Source organism: Dunckerocampus dactyliophorus, chromosome 7 (assembly GCF_027744805.1).
Source record: "Dunckerocampus dactyliophorus isolate RoL2022-P2 chromosome 7, RoL_Ddac_1.1, whole genome shotgun sequence".
In the NCBI taxonomy this organism is placed as follows: domain Eukaryota; kingdom Metazoa; phylum Chordata; class Actinopteri; order Syngnathiformes; family Syngnathidae; genus Dunckerocampus; species Dunckerocampus dactyliophorus.
In genome coordinates, this window is record NC_072825.1 from 19795337 (window position 1) to 19813533 (window position 18197).

An 18197-nucleotide genomic window follows, 5' to 3' on the forward strand; every position below is an offset into this window, starting at 1 on the left:
ATGTCGTCATTTTCCTTCACTGTGTAAAGATTCTGACTATTTTCAGTACAACTGGCCAGTGGCCAATACAGTTAGCTAGCAGTTCGGTGCCCTATCTTTCGTCTACTCTTTATTTATTAACACTTCCTCGTCGTAGCAAGCGTTAACTATCTGTTTTAATGTTTAATAATATTTATATAGACCACAAACAGTAGCTAACTACTTTTACCGTAACTGAAAAGCTGACAGTAATTCACACTTGGTTTGAACCCCCCCCCAAAAAACTTACATTTGCAATTCTCCAATGCTTTGTCATCCGTCTGACAGAGAGATAAAACCAATACATATCTATCCATTTCGTATTGTAATCAAGCAATATCATATAACGTCCGCTTGCCTAATAAATGTTTACACGCTTTGTCAAATTTCCCACCATTACTTCTTCTTCTGCTTCATGTATGTGTGCGTGTCCATAAGCAAAAAGGCGCTACCGCCCCTATTGGACAGACTCCATTACAGTAAGACCATACAAGTACTATACTGTATTACAGAGTACAGTAATATATTTTGTTCTAGGAATCTTTTTTGTGTCAGATTATTTTGTTTACAGAAAATAAACTTCAACTGTCTCATTTTTAATAATATATTCACAAGAACACCACATACCACAAAATGCACACTTACTACATGAATAATAATATCTACATGAATAAATTATTCATGTAGATACTGGTAGAAAATTCATAACAATGCTAACGTGCTAACATTATGTTAATAAAATAATGTTTAATGTCTGTTTATTACACATCTTGTGAAAAACAGGAAGGCAACACTACATTATAGCACAATTCAACTTTGTTTGAATTTGTTTTTATCAAATAGAACCACTCAACACATCAGCCAGTTTAGAACAGGGATTTTATTAAAGAAGTTCTGTAGATAAAAGGTATATCACACTAAGGTATTGCACGTTTTGTATCAAATGCTAACAGGTGACAGAGGTAGCGGAGTAATTGCTTCTATAAATTCATTTTGTATGTACATGTACTTATTGGTTGATTTTATTATGTTGAATAAATAGACCAATTGATAACTGTTGAAGAATACTGCAGCGATATTCACAAGCATTTCTAGTTGATTTCCACAGTTTGTTCCTGGACGTAGACAATAAAGTGGTGATTGCTGTCGCCCTGAGTGAGGACCGTCAGGGCCTCCAGTCCGTGCCCCTCCTCCACCACCATCACCTGCTCACCCGTAAGATCCCCATCTGCGTTCACAACCATCAGCTGGCTGTCGTCAACCTCCTTCTCACCCTCCACCTGCAAACGCCGGCCATAACTCCAAATCAGCATCACATTTGAAAGAGATTGTGGCTTCCTGAAGACACACAGGAAGGGGTTTACCTGCTCTACTACAGCAACAGTGCCGGGGGCCATGGCCACCATGGAGGTGATGGCGTCATGCGTCTCTGAATTAAACTCAGCTATCTGCTGAAGAATATTAACAGGCCCTGTTTGCAAAATAATAATAATAATCTGTTAAAAAGCAAAGGCACTGAAATGTTTTAATTTGCCTTCTGACCACTTGTACTAATTATCACCATTGTCTCGCAGGGCAGCTACATTTTCTTCTGTCAACTGCTCCTCTTGCTCCAAAGGCACAAAGTGTGTCTCTACTGTCTCTTCCACCTGAATTTTGACAAATACAACACATACACTGTCAGAAAGGTAGTCATTTTAATTAGTTAATAATTTAAAAACATTTCTTTTTGCAGTTGCAGTAGTTGTAGTTTGCACCTATACAGTGGATCCCAACACATTCACAATTTAGCATTCATGGTCCCGCAAATTCAGGGATTTTTGTTCAAAAATTTGTTGAAAACATTTTTTTTCTCATGTGCCCTGCGATTGGCTGGCGACCAGTCCAGCGTGTACCCAAGGGACGACTATGCACGTATATGGATACTAAATGTGTGTGTGCGCAAGCGTGTACCTCCCAGGTGCATTCCACCTGTTTAGGGCCATGTTTCTTCTTCAAGTGTCGATTCAGCTCCCATTTGGTGCCATAAACAAACCTACATTCAGGGCACTTGATGCCACCTAAACACAGTACACAGAAATATGATATTCTAAACTGAGAGTGCATTATTTAAGAATACATTGTACTTCCCACTTTACAATCTGACCTTGTCTTGAATACTCTGGGTCAGAGAAACCTTTTCCGACATTCTGGTATTTCTGATCCGGGTGTTTTGTCTTATAGTGTCGCTTCAAGGGACCAGATGTGTTGCAGGAGTAATGACAGTGAGCACATCGGAATGGCTGCAAAGAAATAATGAATAACATTTGTAAGGCATGAACAGAGTGCTTTTAAGATGCAATATTTAAATATTGACTTAAGTGTGTTTTGAAATGTTAGTTAAAAAACTCAATTACTCAAATTTATGATATGCATGGTATTTGTAAAGGTTTACACGCGCTCCTAAGAGTACGACAATGTGGACGGGGTCCTGTCTGATATGACGTTGTGTACTGTGGGTACAACTCTATTCTGACCTTAAATTCAGCGTGCTGCTCCATGTGTCTGACCAAAGGAGCCTTCAAAGCAGACGTGAAGTCACACTCTGGGCACCTAAACCGCTTCCCTAGATTAAAAACAACAAAAGCCTCATTCTCAGTCAGTCAATTCTTCTGAGAACATCTGTGTGTATTGTTAAAATGATTGAGTGCCGTTATAAAGAACAAATGAGGGACATTTCCATAAGTAATAAGAACGGACATACCTTCATCGGTGTGGCTCAGTCTGTGGCTCTTCAACGACACTTTGGATTTCAGTGTTTTACCGCACAAATCACAGACGTGACATCTTTCTTTGTTATGTCGGTTCATGTGATTTTTCAGGTTGTTCCTGCTGCGGCTTGCATAGTCGCAAATATTGCAGACGAATGGCTTCACGCCTGCAAATGTAAAGTAAATATTAAACACAGACAATTCTGCAAAAACTAAATTAAAAGAAGTGCAATATTTTAGTAACTGCATCTAGCTACGGTACATGGCACGAAATATACATTACAAGCTTGTCTTTATATGGCCTGCACCACTGTAAACCATCCTCACTGTGACAATCAAATACCTAATGTTATGGCCAAATAAACAATTTTGTTTATTTGTGATTTCATGCGGGTTTTATGTGCAAGTTCTTACCTTGGTGGGCCCAGATGTGCTGCTGAAAGTCACTGCTGTTCTTTAGGTAGTAAGACTCACAGTAAGGGCACTTCTCTGCACGCTTTACCATCAGTCCTTTAACTAGTATTGTATCTGTTCAACACACAATCAAAACACTGTCATTACGTTCCATCTGTACCGTTCGCGTTTAATGACTTTAATACATTTTAACTACTTCACGTAAACCTGTGTTTGTTTATATATGTGTGCCTTTTACCAGGGTGGGACATTTGGATGTGCCGTCTCAGTCTGTGCTCTGGATAGTTTTGATGGCAGGTGGGACAGGGTGCACTCTTGCACTGCAAATATATGCAAAAATAACACAACTTAATAATAGACTCACAATAAATCAAATCATTTAAATTCTAAAATCATGCATAAGGCTCCGTTTATGGCTATAAAATAACATTTTGATGGCTCGGTGAAATGACTTTGTATTCTTACTCTTTTCAGCCATTTTAAAGACATCCTCGATGTTTATATCAGGCATGCACATTAAATTCAGTGCAAATATATTGTATACAGTACACATTCAGACACTGTTAGTTTCATCGAAGCACAAATAAAATAACTAGTCAGAGCCTCATGAGTCATGGAATCTAACTTAAAAACATAATTTTTGTTATTTTCCACTCAGTTACCTCTTCTTGATGGGTCCTGCGATGGGCTTGTAGTTTGTATTTGTCAGGAGTGGTGTATTTACATCCCGGATTAGAACATGTCAGCAGCAAACCACTGTGCTTCTGAATTAGGTGCCTCTTTAAAGAGCTTTTAGTGATGGAGGAGTAGTTGCACTTTGAGCAGTAGTGCAAGTGCTCCTTAGTGTGTGTGCGTACATGGGCGTTATAGTGGACTTTGTACCAAAACAGTTTCCCTGTGAAGAAAGGAAAAACAATCATTGGATTCAGACTCACTGGCCACATTAAGACACACATGCACATAAAAATGATACCCTATACAAGAGCTGGATGAAAAATCCTGACTGTACAAGAATACATACAAATGCATGGTCATAGATGACCACAATGAATCGCATGGCACACAGTGATTTTTCCCGCACATTGAAGTGGATTCTCTCATTGTGGGGAAATACTGATTCGACCCTAAACCCTAGAAACTGAAGAAGATGGCATTTACTGTGGAAACACCCATAATGGTAACACAAATTATGTGTGACCTGGTTTTTGTACACAACATTCCAATGTTTAACAGTGAGATACAATAATGTTCAATTTTGGTCAAAAGGCATCAATTTAACAATGTTTATTAATGTGGTTGTAGTTTACAATAGTGAATAACTATTTTGTATCTAAGTGAGTTGTGTTTGCATCCTAAGACAGGCAAAATGTTTGAGAAGATGCGATTCCATTTTACACCATTGCAAAGTATAGCCACCTCTTTCACGTCCATCCATCCATTCATCCATCTGCTATAACACTTGTCCTCATCAGGCTCATGATTGAGCTGATGCCTATCCCAGCTGACTTTGGGTGAGAGGCGTGGTACATCCTGGACTGATCACCAGTCAATCGCAGGACACATGAGAAAAAAAATGTTTTCAACACATTTTTGAACAAAAATCCCTGAATTTAGACGAACAATCATTCATATTCACATTCACACCCATGGACAATTTAGAGTCTCCAATTAACCTAACATGCATGTGTTTGGAATTTGGGAGGAAGCCAGAGTTCACACAGACACCCAAACGGATATCTGAATTCTACCTCTTTGACATCAGAGCTGAAAATTTTTATAATGGTTAATGTAGAATGTTTGATACGCATTGATTACTGGATCATATGCAGTAAATTGCGCAGGCTACATCATCTCACCACAGTATTGACACTCCAGGTCTCCATACATTTTCCTGAGCCGCTGAAATGTCTCCATATCAAGATGTGTCTTCGGAAGGGACGACAACACCTGCTGGAATGCACTTAATTGCAATCCCTGTAACAATATGAGCAAATGAGTGGATCAATTAGTGAAGCATGATTCGCGCAATTATTGTACCTTGTCTGATTGTGGACTTTGATGATCTTCTCCTGAAGGTGCTGAGGGGAGATTTTTATTCTCCGCCAATAATAAAGAAGATACTTCAGTGTTATCATCAGCCAATTGTGTGTTTGGATTCGTGGGTGTGTTTTCCATGTGAGGGGTGTGCCCTTGCTTATTGTGGTCTGTCATGTTGTTCGTCTCCGAGGGAACGGCACACTGTTGCGCCTCAGGGATATTTTTGGGTTCCGATTTTTGAGTACATCCCTCACTTGTTCTCTGTGCTTCTACATCTTCACCCTGAAATTGAATGCCCTCATTTTCTCGCTCCTCATCTTCGCCTTCCCTCCACTCTTGACCATCATCACCATTTCTTCTACCTTCTTCTCTGCTGTTGTCTTCCAGCTTTTTGCTTCTCTCTGTGTCCTCTCTTTCTTCATCTCCAGACAAGCTTCCTGCGCCGCTCATCAAGTAGAAGCTGTTTTTAATACACTCTGTGAACACCTGCTCTTGCTCCAGGTCAGAGTGACACTCTGTGAGGTGACTCTTGAGTCTCTGACAGCTGACAAACTTCTTCTCACACGCGCAGCACACGTACAAGAACGGATGCTTCCTGACGTGAGCGGTGAGTGTGGCCAAACTGGTTCCGGCGTGTTCACAGAGCAGGCAGGCAAAGGGCCGCTGGGGCCCGTGGACTAGCAGGTGACGCTCACGCTCCAGGAGGTTCTTAAAGCGACGGTGACAGGTGGGACAGTGGTAGAGGAGTTGTCTGAGCCCCTGACGAGTCTTCAGCCTGGACAAACAGAACAGAGCGGCAAGGCGGGTGAGCTGCAAATTCAATTAGTAGGTGATATAAAATATTTGAATGCTGTTGTAACACCTCAGTTGCTGGTAGCTCTTGTATATAAGCGGGTCTTTCAAATTATGACATTTTTCAAAATGTTTAATCAAGTTCTTCACATCAGAGTACTTTTTCTGACAGTAGCTGCAATGCTGCTTCAGCTTCAAATGTACTCGCTCAATGTGGACCTAAAGAAACAGAAACAGTTTGATGAAGCACATTCACACTCAGGTTGCCTCTCATTTAATTCTTATGTGAACCAGAAAAAAAGATAATGCAGGAGTAACGGAGGTATCAAGTAATACTACTATTTCATTAAAGTTTAAGATTAAGTTTAAAACTCTGCAGACACTAAAGCATTACCCTGCTTTATGGTAGGCTAAAATCAGACTGCTTTAAAACACAAATACATACAATAGCGCCTCATATCATACCTGCATGTGAGTACCACTGCAAATATTCACTGAAAAGATTGAAATCAGACCTTGAGGTGTCCTGGGCTCAGGCATTGGAAAGGACACTGCTGACAACTGAACTTCTCTCCCGTGTGCTTCCTCAGGTGAACGTTCAGGTTGGCTTCAGGACAAAAGGGAAATAAGGAGAAAATATAGAATTGAATAACTCATACTTAAGGAATTTAGGATTTAAGGGATTTCCATGCTGTCCCCGCTAGGGGGGTCACAAGACCCCATGTCACAAGATCTTGCAAGATGAAACCATGACAAGATTTCTTGTTCAGATACTAGGCCTGGGACAATAATAACTTAATTATTTAATTAATGAAACAATAAATGAAACCGAACTTGATTTGATTTAATTTTGCTTGCCTCAATATATTGCCCTGTGCATGTGTGTCTGTTTTCCAAGTCTGTTGCCTCCAAACAGGCAGGAAAAGGATTCACCCTGTGCATTGGTTTCAGCACCTTGGCGGCTTTTTTTCCACAGAACAATGGCATGAATGGAGTGAGCCTTTTTGTCAGTCATACAGTCTCTTTGTCTTGATGGGTAGCGGCAGGGCCGCTAGCATACACACAGAGTGCAGAAGAGTGTTACATAGTAGAAGTTAAATTAGTAGATTGTAATATATTGTCATAAATTTGTTTACATTTTTTCAACGTACATTTCTTAAAAGTAATGTTAAAATCTCATCTCCTAGACCCAATCTCATGTATCGTCTCATCTCATGAACTCAGTGTCTCGTGACACCCCAAGTGCCAACTGACATTAATGCTTCTTAAATGTGTGTTTTCTACATGTATTCAGTACTTTATGGCGTCTCACATTTCAGCCAACATTTTTAATTACAGTACAGTATATCTTATCAAGGGACAATACAATACTGTAGATATGAAACTTGAATATGCTTTTGAGTCAGCAGTGTACAGCTTGTATAGCAGTACCGACTTAATAGTGCCTCGTTTATTGCACTTAATTGGTTCCAGACCCAACCTTGTAAACTTCCGCTAAGTAGGAGCCATTATATATAAATCAAATATTTTCGTAGTTATGGTATAGAAAACCTGTTTAAAACCTTCTAAATATGTTTTTTTTAACATTATCAGAGCCATCTAGACAAGATACTGTATAACCCACCTACAGTCACCTTTCCCCAATATAGTAGACATACTGTAATCAGAAAAAATAAGCCATTTAAGACATAAGACTCGTGCTCATTTTTCTTTTTTTTTTTTTTCTTTTTTTTTTTTACAAATAATAGGTAGTATTCAACCACAAACCAGCATGATAATTTTTTTTGAAAAACCGTGGCGGAGTGAAGCTGCAAAATTCAAATTACTTGCCATTGAAAATAACTCGGAGAATGCAGAGAATGATCCCCTCCCTTGGGAAACTGGGCCACATGGCAGTTTTCCAACATGATAATGAGCTCACAAACACACCTCAAAAATGACAAGTGCATTGCTGAGGAAGCTGAAAATAATGGCGGGGCCAAGTACTGTGTGAATGCAGACTTGAAGCCAATTAAGCACCTCTGGGGCATTCTCCAACGAAAGTGGGAGGAGCGGAAAGTGTCTAACATCCATCAGCTCTGTGATATTATCATTGACGAGTGAAAGAGGATTCCAGTAACAACCTGCGCTCCACTAACAAGTGAAGTTTAGGCAGTGCTAAATAATGACGCCCACACTAAATCCTGACAGTCTGGACACAATCTGGACATGTTTACTGTGAGGTTTACCCACTTGTGTTGCCAGATATTCAGAAAATAATGTCTGTGTGTTGACTTATTTTCAGGAGAAAATAAAGCTGCACTGCTTCTAAGCTGTACACTGAGTTATATCCAAGTTTTATTTCTATAGTATTGTTCCTTAGGTATACTGTAAAATGGTTGCTGAAATATGAGGGGTGTACTCACCTTTGTGAGATTAAAACGTATGTGGCTATGAAAATACAGTTCAAATCAGCAGATGGTTCACTAGCTTTATTTTTACTGTAAGTTCTTACTGTTAAACTTGACAAGTAGGTTTCTGTTGTGGGCAAATGATCATCGAGTTACCTTTGATGGCTGATGCGTAGTCACAGTGTGGACACTTGAACGGCTTCTCTTGGGTGTGTGTCCTTAGGTGGGATATGAGCGAGTGTCTAAACTTAAAGATCTTATTGCAAAACTCGCAGGCAAAGACCTTCAGCTGGCTCTGGAGCAAACTGGGGAGAGACACACATTGACTAGTATCATCATCATTGTTGCTAAAGTTTAGTAAAAGGTTAGTATGGTTAGATTCTTAAGAAACCTTAAGAAGACCTTAGAAACCTTATTAAAAACAAGCTACTGTGTCTACAATGACAAAAGTACAGAGACAATGGGCAATTACACAAAAATGAAGTCATTCAAGCAGACCTCTATGTGCTGCATCTCAAATCATGTCTCTACTATATGTGTGTACATCATTTAATTAGCTACAACTTCAAAAGTAAAAATACATTCAATGCAATATACATATTCACACAGTACTTGGGAGCATCCTGCTTGATGGAATATTCCTGGAAGCCTTTTCCAGGTGGTGGTGTCGCTTTGTCTGAACTGCAGTTGGGAGTAGAAAACAAAATGAATCAGACAAGCAGAAAAATGTCAAAACGCTTTTTCATACATCTGGTAAAAAGACAAAAATCAGTGTAAGATTGTATTTACTGTGCATTTAGGTACCTTAGCTCCTGGTCTGCTTTGGGGTCTTCATCACAAGGCGTAGGTTGGGACTGACTCACAATGTCTGTTGTCTCACCCTGAGTGGCTTCAGTATTCTGGATCTTTGCACACAAAAAGCAATAAATTGGCGAATGTATTCATTATTTTTGTTTTATTTCTTAAAATAATCTCCTCTCTTGTTGAAACAACTGTTGTTATTGGATAGGAGGCTATTGTTTGCTTTGGGCATGATTTTAGCTGGTTGGAAAACTACCAGGTGAATTTTATTAGTTGTGCTTTAACCGAGACGAGACGAGGCAAGACGAGATTTTAACTTTACTTTTAAGAAAAGGACAATGAATAAATATTTTAAAATATATGACAATATATTGCAATCTACTAATTTCTACTACATTACACTATTCTGAGCTTTATGTATATACTAGCGGCCCTGCCTCCACCCACCAAGACAAAGAGATTGTATGAATGACAAAAGGTCTCACTCTGTTCATGCTGCTGTTCTATGAAAAAAACGTACCAAGGTGCTGAAACCAATGCATAGAGTGAACTCTCTTCCTGCATATTTGGAGGCGGGGACGAGGAAAACAAACGCGCATGCACATGCACATGGCAATATACAGAGGCCAGTAAATTTGCTGAGTTCATTTTCATTTATTGTTTGGTTAATTAATTTATTATTGTCCCAGTTTTTTTCTGAACGAGAAATCTTGTTTGTTTTAATCTTGCAAGTCTGAGTGATTTTTGGTCAGACTGTGTTTTGCTTTATTCAATATTGAAGACACTTTATTTTGTGCATTTCTAAATGTGAGATACCCAGCTCCTTTTATCATGTATTATGACCCCTAAAAATGTATTTTCAGGCACCATGTCAATGGCTATGCCATCTTATTTGTATTTGTGTTTCATTTCTACATTACCAAATAACATTATTTGAATTAGGGCTGTCAACCGATTAAAATATTTAATCACGATGAATCACAATTGGTCCATAGTAAACTCGTAATTACTCATAATTAATCACCACTAGAAATAAGTTTATCTATAAAAAGTTAGGATGTAAATCTCCTTGTGGTAAACACTTCCATACACATTTACTGTAGATACACAAGTTAAGATATGATTCAACAGCGATACATATTTTAAAAACAGAACAATTCGATACAGTGCACAAAGGATACAATTCGATTCAATATAATTCAACAAATTCATTTGTCAATGTAGACTTTAATCTTACATAAAAACATCAAGAAGCCAATTAGTTGGGACACTCGTATGCCATGGCACCACTGTACTAATGACAATTTTTTAAAAAACTATGCACTAGTAACTTCTCTCTTCTTCCTGGCGACGTACAACTCGACTCACAGCGACACAAATAACTTTGGTCTTGTCAATTGATGCATCTGGCAGGGCTGTGAAGCTAAACTTACAATTGAAAATATAAATTTCTTTGGCCGTTTCTGCTCAATATTTGATACCGCTTCTGGCTTCACATCAGCTGCCACGTTGTTGCGTTTCCTCAAACTACTGTGCGGAACAAGGGTCAAACAGGACATGCGCACGTTAATCGGTTATCAAAAAATTACCGTTGTTAAAGGAAACCTCCCATTAACGCGTTAACTTTGTCTGCCCTAATTTTCCTTTTTTATTTTAAGTTCAAATAGTCTGTTTTTATTCACGTTTTTAAATGTGTTCATTTGTCCTGTTAGAATTTTCCTGTGCATTCTCACCTGAACAAAATAAAATGGTGTCATCTGCAAATTCCAAGTCTTTCATGGGCTTACACCCTTTAACGCCTGAATTTATAGAGCTGTATATAAAAGATGTTTTGTGTGTTTTTACCTTTAAGTAGATGGTAATTAATTTGGCTATAGCACAAAAAATTTATAGAAATTTGGGTATGTTGCAAATTTTTAACAACAGGCACAATTGTCAATAACACAGTAATTTAACAGTAAAAAAAAACAATGTTTTATTTCTAACAGAACAGACAACAAATAACACATTCCTCTCACAGCAGTTTTTGTTTTTGTTCAGGCACAAGTGAACGTCGCATTTTGTACACTTGATGCCAGTGTGGCTCGTGCACTTGGGGAATTTGCAGCGTTTCCGCACACATTTGTGGCCAGTTACCCATAGCATCAGCATGGACCTCTTGTGTGGGAATAGCCTTAGCAGGTCCCCTCCGCTGCTTCTTTTGGTTCTCTCGCTCCACGCCTGACGGAGGCCACAGATCTTTGCCTTGCAGGCAGAGGGCCTGTGCAATGGAGGTCCTGAAAGCCAGCAAGTCCTTCCGATTCTTCCGTGGAACATTCATAGAGTCACAATCATGCCGATAGAGCAACCAACTGTTGACAACCACCGTGTCCACGAAGTCAAAGAAGAATCCGTGGTAGTACTTCTTCGACCTGATGTGAATGCGGTAGTGGGCGATTAGTGCATCAACCGCATTAATGTCAGCCATGAGCTTGTTGCGGAGGTTGATGATGCTAGGACACTTCACAGACACTTTCCTCTTCAGCTTTCTGTCCCACCTCTGTGCTGGCAACAATCACCCCTGTGTTGTCAAACCATTTTACAGCTCTAACCACCCACACTATCAACAAAAGCCTGTTGCTCCTCGAATGTCCCCCTTCCCTTCTTTTTCAGCTTGCTGTCTTGGCTGAAACTGCAGCCTTGCAGGCGATTTTGCCGCACAGTGCCAAGGGCTGGTACACCCGTTTGCAAGCGCAACAAACAAATCGAGCAAGGAAAACCAGTTGTCAAAGTACAGCAGGTGGTTGGCAGAACCATCAATGACTGATGTTCCTGCTTGCCCCGATGTCTTGTGTACCTGGTGCAGGATCAGGTTTCTCTGCAAAAACATCAAATGAGTGCACCAGGCCTTTGGAGTCACACAAAACAGGGTTTTGTATCCCCATTTGTATTTGCTTCTTGGTGATGTGCTGTTTTAGAACAGATCTGCCTATGAATGGCACTATTTGCTCATCGATCGACTGCTTCTGATCTTGAGGCGAAGCTTGAAATTTGGGGAGCAGGGAATCAATTAGTGGCCTGATTTTGAACAGTCCGTCACTGCTATTGGGTGCCATGTTGTCACTGAAATGACTGAAATGTTTGATTTCTTCCCATCTGTCACAGGGCATCACATCAGCAATCTGCTGTACACAACATGCTTTGGACCAGTAGATGCTAGAGCGAGGTAAGCGGACAACACTCGTCTGCACAACAGTTCCAATGAACTGCTCCAATTCCTTCTTCCTTCTAATTTCAGGGCATGGTTTGGATTTTTTGTGTGCAGTACAGATGGCTTTGCTTGACAATAAGATCCAAAAGTTCAGTGCCAAAAAATTGTCTGGAATAATCAATATGCAGTCTCACTGAGTCACTGTCTTGGGAGAGCACCTTGCAAACACTGGCACATTTTTTGCAGAGCTCTGAGCCTGTTTTACCGTCTTCCTCACCACTGTTTGTTTCTTTCGTTGTGTAGAAGCAGCTGACGTCTTTCTTGTAGCCTGACACTGGCGCTAGCATATTGGTCTTGGACCTCCTCATGACTATTGCTCCTGTTGCTCTCGCTACTGCTCTCTTCATCACCTGACTTGGGAACATGTTCTTCATCGCTGCCCTCACTATCGCTGACACAACTGTTGTCACTCTTGTGTGGGGGACTTCTGGTGTGAGGTCCACATGTGTGCTTACTGTAAAATATTGAAGGTTTCATTCTGATCTGCATAAAAATAAATAGCAGAGCATTTATATCCCAGCATGGTATTTGTATAAAGACTACTGAAAATAACTAGGCAAAATACAAAGGACTTCCTAAAGAAAATCCGTCCTGAAAGCCGTTTTTATATAGCGTTGGTTAACGGTTAGCATTAGGCTCATGGCCTACTGTGGCTAAGAGGTTACAAACCTAAATATTATAGTAACTTCAAAAATACTCGTTGCACATATAGTTCACCTCATTACGTAGGATGTATAAGCACACAATAAGCAGGTGAGTATTTTTATATTAGCACAACTTACCTTATATACAAAAGTACGTCAAAATTTCCAGCCTCGAATTGATCACTTCGCAAACGAAGCAATCCTCTTCCGTCAGCAGGAAATATTTCCGTCACTGAGCGGTCCCACTAGAAACAAATGCTTGCTGACATTCCTTGGTCCGTATCGAATATGTTCCAATCAGCATTGAGGGAATGCAGACGCTATCTCGGCTGGTTGCTTGAGTCAAACAGTTTGTCGCATATTTGTGCCAGTCGCCGTTAAAAGGTTACAGATATCATTTATATATAGGATAAACAGCATTGGTCCCGGTATTGACCCCTGAAGTACACCACAAATTATATTTCAACATGAAGGTGTAGGTTCCTGTTCCTGTTCATTAAGTAGCGTTTCACCCAATTCAAAACCAACCCCCTAATGCCACATCTTTCCACTATGTTCATTAAGATGTTATGATTAATTGTATCGAATGCTTTGATCAGATCTATAATCCACCATCATGACACGTTACAATGGGGCAAATGAAGGTTTAAATTCATCTAATTTGTGTCAATCACCAGAGACTCACCTGAGACTCACCCGGAATGTTTACATGGTCCGCTCCTGTGGAAATGTTCTCAACTGGAATCATTTTAGTGACACCTGTGGAATGAGAGATCAAATTAAAACTGATCAGGTCTAACATGTTGCTGTAGAATTTTTTTTTTTTTTTTAAAAGCACACAATACTGGCCTGGAAGTAAGTCATCTTCAGTGAGTACAACATTGATGACACTTTTTTTGCTTCCTGTTGCAAGGCTATCTTCTTTGGATGTGTGACGTTCGCCATCATCAGAAAGCATACGACTTTTCTTGTTAGGTCTTGGTCGTTGAAAACTCCTCGTTCCTGCACACAGAGAACATGAATAAGGCATCATTTTCTGAAATATTCTGCAAAAAAAAATGAGAATCACAATTTTCTTAGAATTGAGATCGCAATTGACATCATGAGGAAGTCTGGGCCCCATGAAAAGAAAAATCACATTAGACCTCCCCCCGTGTTCTCAGGTGTTCTCACTACACTGGAAATGTCCTAACTTTTTCCCCTTTTACAGCGCCCCTGCACACAAACGCACACACACCATGTTCAGGGCCATGTGCTCACGTTTTAAAGAAATTTATTATCATTATTCTTTGACTTTTCTTGTTTTGTTTTAAAGAAACCTCCGATGGTCTTTCTGACATTCTTCATGGGAAGCCAGGAAAGCCGTCAAGGACAGCTGACGGGGGACTTTTTTGCGATTGCTTCTCCCAAGAACTGATGAACAATAGACGGCCCGGCCAGTACAGCAGAGTCGAATGTTCCTGGCTGGGGAAGCTCGCTTGGGTACGGGGAGCGTGAGGAGGAAGTGTTGGCTGTCATGCTACAGTAACTACAGTGTAGCATGAGTCCTCGAGTACTGTACAGTGAAAACCTTTGTTTGTGTTGCTTTTTAAGCAAAATAAATTTTAAAAATCTATCATTTAGAAATGATGTCGCATGATAGCGTGAATCTGGATTGCGGGGTTTTTTTTCCATGTACAGTCTGTCTATGGGGGAACTTACTCTTTCTTCTCTTGGTGCCTGAACTTTTGGGGATTTGCTGACTTTGATTTGGATCTGCTCCCCGAGGGTCCTCAACTTCTTCTCTTCTACAGATGTCGCCTGGAGGTATGCCAATTATGAGTTTGCCATAAATAAATGTATTATTACATTAGTGAGGAATAATCTTCTGCGTGTTCGCTTTGACTGAATGGCACTTGGGGGTCTGACACTTTTCAGGTGCCTGTTTTACAGAATTCCTCACCAATGCCATCTTCTTCCTCCTCTTCTTCTTCCTCGTCTGGTGCTTTCAAGCAGATGTGTTTGACGATCTGTCGTCTGTTGCTGAACAATCGATGACAGTCATTGCATTTGAGCCCGGATATCCTGTCATTTCCACCTAGTAGGGAAGAGGAGGGCAGGTGACTTGCCTGTTTGAGGTTTCCAGAAACAAAGCATGCCACACATCTCTATGGTGCTTTACCGTGTGCGTCTGCAACCTCCTTCTGCCTTTCTTGTCTTTGGGCCTTGTCTAATGGACCCTGGGCGGAGTCTTCTCTGGTATTTGTGCAATCTGTGCGAGGTTTCTTGGTGGAGCCTTTTGGTCGTCCTCGTTTCCGCTTCACTGGGCTCTCTGCACACAGAACAGCTTCATTTCAAATATATATACAGTATACATACACATTAGTAACAACTGCTCTTACTATGCTAAGAAGTTTTAGAAATTTATTTTTTCAAATCCAGTCATCCTTTGCATAGTGAAAGGTTTTTAGTTCCAGATCTTTCTGTTCATCAGTCCTTTTTTTTATGTTGTGAATACCTTTGAGTGTAGATAAATGTGTTCCAAAATCTAGATTTTCTTTATTCAGTAATTCTTTTGGAAATTGTCGTGTTGTTTCATGACTGTGTGATTGTGTGCGACAAAAGTACAAAGCAGCGTTGTCAGGGAAATCCTTGCAGATAACCAAGACAAGTACTGGACTGTATAACTACTCAAAGAAACAGACTCAACCACGGCAAGATTGTCTTACTCGCGAGGAGAAACGGAGGGACGCACCAGAGTTGTATCCCATACCGCTCTGGTTACGCTCCTCCGAAAAACCTCTCTTTATTTGCAATTGGGCGTTCCCTAGTTACAGGAGAGTTCAGCTTCTCAAGGAAGGGGCCTACTACGGCTGAACTCTCTGTCTCTATCTAAGTGTGTGCGTCAGTGTAGTGATATCATACATGTGTGGTTTAATTAATTTTCTAACATCACATCCTGCGAAAAGGAGCAAAAGACCTTGAGCACCTCAACCTCCTCCATGTCTCCGAGTTACACAAGACTGATCCCTTTGATTCCCCTCACAGGGCCTGCTTGTTCCCTTCTATGCACAAGAGTACAACAATGATATATTTATAAAGTGGGTGATAACATATATAGATTACCTGATGCTGCAAAATGCAGCTGCTTGCGTTCATGGTCACATCACATTCTCACACGTGAAAATGTGTGAGCGTTTAGTACATTTTCATAACAAAACCTTCACAGCAATAGAAACACATTCTTTCACAAGCGTGTAAACTGAATTTCCCTTCTGAGATTATAAGGATACTCCAGCATACCCCCGAAACCCTATTGAGGATAAGCGGCATAGAAAATGGATGGATGGATGGAAAAAATCAAACTTGAGTTCTGACCTGTTAACGTTTCCAAGGGTACTCTTGCAAGGGGCTGCAAAGCAACAATGATGTCTTCATTAGGCTCGTGAAGGGGGTGCATCTCGGAGCAATGGGCCAGCAGCAGTGAGCGGGTGGGAGAGAATAGATTGCAGAGCCGACACATGAACACAGAACCAGCTGGAGAGACACAAACAATGACATTTTGAGCAGGATTTACCCCCCAGTTTTAATCTACAGAGTGACAGTGACCACACATCCCCAGAATGTTAAAAATATATTTTATATTTTTTCTTGCACAAATTCTATTCAAATACAGAGATGTCCATTGATGATCCTAGGGGAACATCCACCTAGGGTTGTAAACCACCTAGGACCTAGGTGGAATACGACTAATTGTTGCACCGCATTTTAAAAAACCTGGCCATAGCATTTTCAAAGGTTGCTACTGTGTTTTATCAGGTGCAAAGTAAATGAAAACACCAAAAAAATGATCTTTTGTGGTGCGGTTAGGTCTCACTCATTCTGCAAACAAGTCCTAAGGTGTGCAAAAACAATAGTAATTGCTGTATTGCATTTCATATTGAACCTCATATATTCTATTTGAGTGAGCAACCACATCGGCCACTACAGCCATGCCTTTACATTAAATATGCTTTAATAAGTCATGTCATAAGTGTATTTTCGCATTTTGTTTTCAATTGAAAAGATATTGTCTGGCTACCAGCAGTGTGTGGTCACTGTTATCATTAACGGACAACTTCGCCATTACCCCTCTTGCTCTTGAGGGGTTGAAATAATGTATGATGACGTATTTTACATGCGATTATCTTATTTTCAGATGCATGCAAATGGTGAATTACATATAACAATATTTTACCACTCATGGCGTGGAGTTTGCGTTATGACATCAGTGGCCATCGTGCTCATTTGAGTTATTATGGTTGATGCTGATTTAACGGGACAGCAGCATCTTCAAATCAACCGTGAGTTTCAACCGAGGCGTCAACTCAATGGTTTTTGTGCTTTTGCAAAAATCTTGTTTGTCTGAGAAGGCGTGAAAAGACAACCTCAGGACTGTTCCTTCTCGTTCTCTTTTAAAGCTATCTTACTGCATACGCGGATGCACTCTCAAAACCAAACGTCGGCAGCTATTAAACACTAAAGGCATAGGAGGAAGCTGGCAAAAAAAACATAAATTAAATGTTCTATTGTGATCGAAATATGGTTTCTTAATAGCGGCCAATGAGTAACCTTTCATGTCGATTCGGCCCAAGTTAACACTGAGCACCGACAAACACATTCGACTTAAAGCTAACACAAATTCCTACCTGTTTTTTGCCCATCCATTTTCGTCAACGCCGACAAATAAAATATATACCAATTAATTAACTAATATAATCAACAAACGAACTGGATATTATTACAGAAATACAATTTTGCGGCTGACTTTTGCTTGGTCTATAATGAAATTTCTGACGAATGTGCGAAATATGTCCTCTGAACAGCCGATGAGCGGAAGCCGACTGGATTTGGTGCTGTTAGTAAAACATACAGCGCCATCTGTGACCAGGAGGACTACACTGCAGTTTAGATTTCACAAACCGATTAAGAGTTCATTGAATACAGCCCCACTAACAATCATTTTTCAACATTGTATGCAAAATTTTAAATGCATTAATGAATGAATGGAAATTACTTGGGCTGTTAAATAAATAATATTATGTACTATGTACTGTGTTTTAAAATCATGCATATAATCAGA

The 18197-nt window shown here is 40.1% G+C and overlaps 2 protein-coding genes across 6 annotated transcripts in view; both read right to left on the reverse strand.

Annotated features, from left to right (window-relative positions):
- mtbp (MDM2 binding protein) overlaps window positions 1-431 on the reverse strand; it is a 31784-nt gene extending 31353 nt beyond the window's left edge. For all 4 annotated transcript variants that reach the window (XM_054782475.1, XM_054782473.1, XM_054782474.1 and 1 more), the window contains exon 1: window positions 269-431. In XM_054782475.1, coding sequence (XP_054638450.1) covers window positions 269-335 — 67 coding nt within the window. In that variant the 5' untranslated portion in view covers window positions 336-431. The remainder of the gene's footprint in view (window positions 1-268) is intronic.
- Window positions 432-885: 454 nt separating this feature from the next.
- LOC129185599 (zinc finger protein ZFAT-like) lies at window positions 886-17937 on the reverse strand. 2 transcript variants are annotated; one of them, XM_054782868.1, is made up of 24 exons: window positions 17764-17937; window positions 16454-16612; window positions 15258-15407; window positions 15039-15173; window positions 14798-14896; window positions 13946-14098; window positions 13782-13855; window positions 9206-9306; window positions 9014-9082; window positions 8558-8706; window positions 6527-6618; window positions 6082-6230; window positions 5220-5994; window positions 5039-5156; window positions 3845-4077; window positions 3421-3502; window positions 3183-3296; window positions 2762-2935; window positions 2535-2623; window positions 2165-2300; window positions 1972-2078; window positions 1580-1667; window positions 1383-1489; window positions 886-1298 (listed from the first exon to the last, which is right to left on the reverse strand). In XM_054782868.1, the coding sequence occupies exons 1-24, from the start codon at window positions 17780-17782 to the stop codon at window positions 1110-1112; spliced, it is 3561 nt and encodes a 1186-aa protein (XP_054638843.1). In that variant the 5' UTR covers window positions 17783-17937; the 3' UTR covers window positions 886-1109. The 2 variants fall into 2 exon arrangements, with proteins under 2 accessions (XP_054638843.1, XP_054638844.1); XM_054782869.1 differs by lacking the exon at window positions 14798-14896.
- Window positions 17938-18197: the final 260 nt, after the last annotated feature.